General features: G+C 48.2%; 1 protein-coding gene across 1 annotated transcript in view; it reads left to right on the top strand.

Annotated features, from left to right (window-relative positions):
• The first annotated feature begins 240 nt into the window (after positions 1–240).
• LOC105451387 (POU domain protein CF1A) overlaps positions 241–6,000 on the top strand; it is a 43,395-nt gene continuing 37,635 nt past the window's right edge. Inside the window, exon 1 of the mRNA XM_011691791.1 lies at positions 241–3,970. Coding sequence (XP_011690093.1) covers positions 1,133–2,488 — 1,356 coding nt within the window. The 5' untranslated portion in view covers positions 241–1,132 and the 3' untranslated portion in view covers positions 2,489–3,970. The remainder of the gene's footprint in view (positions 3,971–6,000) is intronic.

Genomic DNA, 6,000 nt, shown 5'->3' with positions numbered 1-6,000 from the left:
CTCTCTCACTCACACGTTCTTCCACGCATACAAGTATATCGTATGTATACGCACACGTACAATCACGTAAAGAGAGGGACATCTACCACCAGAAGGAACACACACGCACGACATCATATACCTACTCTACTCCCGCCGAGTCGAGTCTCTTCCGTTCCGCGATTACCGTCGTACGTCCCTTTACGCCGAGCCGGTCGGTCGGTCGGTTGCTCGCAGCTCGGTCCGCGGTGGCAACCCCTGAGTGCAGTCGCGTCGTGCATCGTCGTCGTCGGTACGCGTCTACGACGTCGGGGCCACAGACACGACGCCAGTGCGGAGTAATCCTCGCATCGCCGTGGACATCGCCGTCGTCATCATCGAGACAAGATTAGTAGTGATTACTCGACAAGTTCGAATCCCCACCAGGGATGTGTGACCTCGGCTGAATCGATATCCTCGTCGCGAGTGACTTCCCGACTCGACTCGAGAGTTGGCCAGTACATAGCCGAAGGAAGCAAGCTTTCGTTTCATGTGTGATTTTCGTGCTGGAACGAGTGGCCGCGGCAGGATTGACAACAAACAGAGAGCGAGAGGATAAATTGAATTCCAGAGCACCGCGACAGAGCGGTGCTCCGATCTGGAGACGTACTTCTCCTCCGCGGGGACCCACCCCGTCGGAGTGAACGAGAAAAACGGTATATCGACAATCTTTTCTCACTGCGGATTTGTCGATGTTTCCGTATTGTTGCATACATGACACTTTTGAGAAACTATGGACGAAACTTTGTCGAGAACGACCAGCTTCGTCTGGTCCCCGGTGTGTCGACGCGAACTGTGGATTGTGCGACAAGTGATCAGTGATAACTAAGAGATCTGCCTTTTGAAGATCATCCGATCGTGAGGTGACTAGACATACAACTGACAACAGCTGTATCTAAAAATTCTGCGAGGAAGTTCTATCAACACTCATTCTCGTGGGAATTCTTCATCGAATTATAAAATCTTCATTTTACCTATCTTATCAACGAGAAATCAAGAGTTCAGAAGATTATTTGCGAAAGGGGTGCGAGCGAGAAACATACCCCGTGGACGTTCCACGGTGGGGAACCACACCGAGAGGGTTTCACGAAGCCTCTCGACGAGCAGGAAGTAGATGGCCGCTACCACGTACATGCCGGTTAGTAGCGCAGTGTCTACCGACCTGGATGGTGGTTCAGGTACAACGATCGGGATGAACATCGCCGTGGGTGGCTATTCCTCGGGCTCGCCTCGTAGCGCCGCCGACGCTGGCGAAATGAAGTACATGGCGGCGCCGCAGCATCATCACCACCATCACCATCACCATCAGGTGACGTCTTCGCCGTCGCCGAACGGACTTTCCCATCCGGCGAGTCTCTCGTCGGCGAATCCCTGGGTGAGCCTACAGCCCGGTAGCGATCCCTGGGCGGCCTCGATGGGCATGCACCATACTAGCCATCATCCCCATCATCATCCCCATCAGGCAAACACGAGTCTCGATGTGAAGCCATTGACCGCGGCGGCCGCGGCAACCGCGACGGACCAGGGTATGCACCACCGGGGGCCGCACCAGTCCCCGGGCATGGCCTCACCGCACTCTTGGCACGCACCGGTCGTCCCGTCGGCGCATTACAACCCGAGCGGTGGCGCGGCCTCGCCCACCACCCTCCAACAATACCATGCAGCGATGAACGGCATGCTGCATCAGCATCCGCATCAGCATCCACATCAGCTGCACAACCATCAGACCGGTCTACCTCACCACTTGAGGGACGCGCACAATCACAGTCCACCATCGGGGCATCCTTTGCACGCGGGCCATCCTCTCGACAGGGATCACAGCGCCGGCGAAGAGGACACGCCGACATCGGACGACCTTGAGGCCTTTGCCAAGCAGTTTAAGCAACGGCGCATCAAACTCGGCTTCACTCAGGCGGACGTCGGTCTCGCGCTCGGTACTCTCTACGGCAACGTCTTCTCGCAGACGACGATATGCAGGTTCGAAGCTCTACAATTGAGCTTTAAAAATATGTGCAAGTTGAAGCCGCTGCTGCAGAAGTGGCTCGAGGAGGCGGACTCGACGACCGGCTCGCCGACGAGCATCGACAAGATCGCTGCTCAGGGTAGGAAGCGAAAGAAGAGGACGTCGATTGAGGTATCGGTAAAGGGTGCGCTCGAGCAACACTTCCACAAACAGCCAAAACCGTCGGCCCAGGAAATCACCTCATTGGCAGACTCGTTGCAACTCGAGAAAGAAGTGGTCAGGGTGTGGTTCTGCAATCGGCGGCAAAAGGAAAAGAGGATGACGCCGCCCAATACACTCGGCGACGGCATGATGGAGGGTATGCCGCCGGGCCACCAGAGCCAGGGCGGCCTCCATCAGGGTTATCATCCGCAGGATCACCTGCACGGTTCGCCCATGGGCCACAGCCACAGTCCACCAATGCTCAGCCCTCAGGCCCTCACGGCCCATTCGCTTGCGGCTCACTAGCGTTCGCCAGGGCCTCCCCCGTTGGGCCTCGCGGTAACCTCGCAGAACTCAGTAAACGTGTCGTCGACGGCAGAGACGACGACCCTGCCGCCGTTCTATCATCACTACCTTCAGGCACGCACTGGCAGTTACACGACCTCGTAGCTGACCGACTCGCGGCGCCCTTTCTATCTATCGGACGGCGGCGCTCGTTACCAAGACGAGGGTACGGAATGGTGGCTCATTCAACGAGGTTCAACGGGGTTTAACGAGGCCGAGACCGGTCTACCGGGGAGGCTGAGGAGCTGACGCGCACGGTCGGTGATTTTTTTTGTCGACCTTGACCGCGCGCATAAAACCCGGAGAGAGGATGAAAGCTGCAGACGGGAACAGACAGAACAAGAGAAATACGGGATAAGGGAGGACACGGTGCTGCGATTGTCGCGGCCGTCGGCGAACATCGTGATCGTCCTTCGCCCGAGTTCTTCAAGATATCTTCATCGCCGAAGTATCATCCTCGTCGTCATCGTCATTTCGCCGTTGCTCGCACGACTCCAATTATTCTTCGTCCATCCACGATGTCTGGGTGATAAGTGAAAAATCTTTATCGTGTTTCTCGCGACGCGACGCAAGAGGAGACCCAGTGGCGTTCTCTCGAAGGGTACCATTGACGGACGTGGTGATAACGTTTCTTCTTCGCGCGGCCAGGTCGGGGCCCGTTCGTCCGTTCGTTGAGTCCGAGCCGAATCGCGGATCTTGTTGGCTGTTTGCTGTTGTTGTTGTTGTTTCATCATCATCTCGGTGAGCGGAAGTGATTAACTCGACGGTCTCTCCGACGGGGACCCGAGAATGGATGGTTTAATAACGAGGTGTGCGGACGCAAAGTGGACTCGGGCGAGGGTGCGGTTAAAAAGAACGGAGGTGTTTTCTCTCTCTCGTCTGCAAACAAAGCGGGAATATCGGACACGAAACACGTATCGCAAGGATGTCTTTTCGCGCGCGTGCGATTCTCCCTTATTTCCCGCGGGTCCGAAATTCGCGATGGACGAACGGGCGTCAAGAAAAGAACATACGTAAGGAGCGAGTGCTGTGTTCGCGCGGGATTTGCTCGAAGCAAACCCGGCGGATGATGTAACATAAGTAAATATGGACTGTAAATAATGTACTAGATAAAGCTAGTAAGTTAAGTGAGAGAGAGCATGAATTGTCGTCGTCGTCGTCGTCGTCGTCGTCGTCGCCGTCGACAACGGGCGAAAAAAAAACAGACGCGGGAGCTGGAATAAACGGAGGAAGGAGATATAAAGAGTCGAGAGGAGGGAGAGAGGCAAGAAATATGCAGCGCAACAAAGTAAAAAAAAAGAGGGACAGATTATATATATACAATATATAAAGGGACAGGGTGCACATCGAAGAGAGACCGCGTATTGGAAAAGCGCGTGCGAAATCCTAGCGAGACAGCAAGACAGTTTCCCCCTCATACGAAAAACCCCTTCTGTATAAAGAGTAAGTATACATAAATATATATGTATATATACACACGAGTCTATATAGATGAAGATATATTATTATATATAAATAGAAAAAAGGATATATATATGTATATGAAAACGCGAATTGCATTCGAAAGTTATATGTCTATGTATAGATTGGAAGGTTTTAGCTATGTCTTATCATTATTGTATTATTATTATGTTTATTATTATATTGCTATTATTATACATATATTATCATTATTATTATATTATTGTGACGCTGTCTGGTCTTGAGAAAAAAATGTTGTAATTGTGGCACAAATCCGGCGTTAACGCGGTGAAATTATTATTATCGCTATTTTAATATCTGCCACTATTATTATTGTCACTTATTATTATTATTCCTTATTAATGCGATTATTATAATTTTAATTATTATTATTGTCGTTGTGTCGATATTAATATCATCGATATCTGTATTTGGGAGTCGAGTGCGGAGCCGAGAATCTCGCGTCTTCCACCGCTGCCGGGCATAATATCGAAGAACTCTTCCTCTCTCGCTCTCTCAATCTATCTCCCTTTGTCTCTCTGCTTCTCGTCTCGTGCGTCTCCTCTCCTGTCTGGATTGTTTTTTTTTTAAAGAGGCTTAGGCAGATGCGAAGCTGACGCACACGGTTCGTATAGTACTATTTACTGAAAGTATCTTACGTCACGAAGTATAGTATAATATTAGACGCGCGACGATAAACTGTGTGATTTACGTGGAAGTTATTAATTATCCGATCAGTTTATGGTACAATAATTGTGTTGTAAGGAGCAGTATGGGACATACAATCTTATATTCATCTTTTGTTATTAAATTCTACTGTCTTTTAAATATCATCAATATAACGGGGAACAAGAAACAGAAAAAGTCCGAATAGAATATTCATATAAACCGCGGAGAGAAAATCTATTTCTCGCATAGACGGTTTTATTTAGATTATTACGTATGTAGAATTTTAGATAATTATATATAGACACCGGCTGCGCTTCTACCAAATTTTCTTTGGTCTGTTTGCTGATCATCTCTACACGAATCGCTGAGTTTCGGTTTCTTTTCCTCGCTGCCGTTGCGAATCTCGTCGCGCATAACTAATTCGCACTCGTCGTGATACAAAATACATAGAGATACTTGGTCATAGGTGACATTCTTGCCGTCGGTAAAATTAAGTTCGTCCTATAGCCTTTAAAAATTTTAATGAACGGAAAATAATGAAACTTATCGCTTGAGAACTTTCTTTTACGTCATATTTTTTTGTAATAATCTCATGTGATAAAAGCACGTATTTTTTACAGTGTCGTATATTTTATTACTGTTATAAGAACTATGTTCAACTTTAATTCTCTAGAGACGATCTCGAGACCTTTTGTTTCTCCGCAAAATTTAATTTATACGAGAAGCTTTACTTAATCGAATTAATCCTCGACATTTTATTCCATAAAAGAACAGTTTTATATCGACAGATTTTTTTCATGAGAAATAAATATGACTTTATATACCTTCTATGAAATTCAAATTGTGCTTCTCGAGCAGTCACAGGCTCGAAATTGAGATGAGATCGATCAATTGTACCTTCTGTTTTTACTCTCGCGTTTCGTCAAGATTTCACTTTCTGCTTTTTTTAAAGCGTTTTTTAAAAGCGCTTTCGGCGCATAGTCACGTGTCTCGATGTCCCATCCAATACTTTTGTGCTGAGTAACTACGCGGTTTCTTTCGCGACACGCTCTCCCGCTTCGACAATCGCATTGATCGCGATAATCGAGCGGTATCGACGTTTCCAATACGCTCAGTAATATTTTCTGTATAATTCTCACATGATTAATTCTGGTGATCGCGCTCTAGCTCTGAATACGAAAACATTCGTCGCGTGATGTATTCTGCAAGAGGAACGTCTCACCTTCTTTTTCTCCGAGTATCCCCAATCGAGTCTCGCGATCTTTCAGTGTTCGCTTTGTTTCGTCATTTATATATATATATAAATTTTTTTATCTATCGAACCCTCTCGATCGACTCGCCGC

The sequence above is a fragment of the Wasmannia auropunctata genome, unplaced genomic scaffold, assembly GCF_000956235.1.
Source record: "Wasmannia auropunctata unplaced genomic scaffold, wasmannia.A_1.0 LD336052.1, whole genome shotgun sequence".
NCBI lineage: Eukaryota > Metazoa > Arthropoda > Insecta > Hymenoptera > Formicidae > Wasmannia > Wasmannia auropunctata.
Note: the sequence above shows the minus strand (reverse complement) of the source record. Positions and strands in the feature narration are given on the sequence as shown.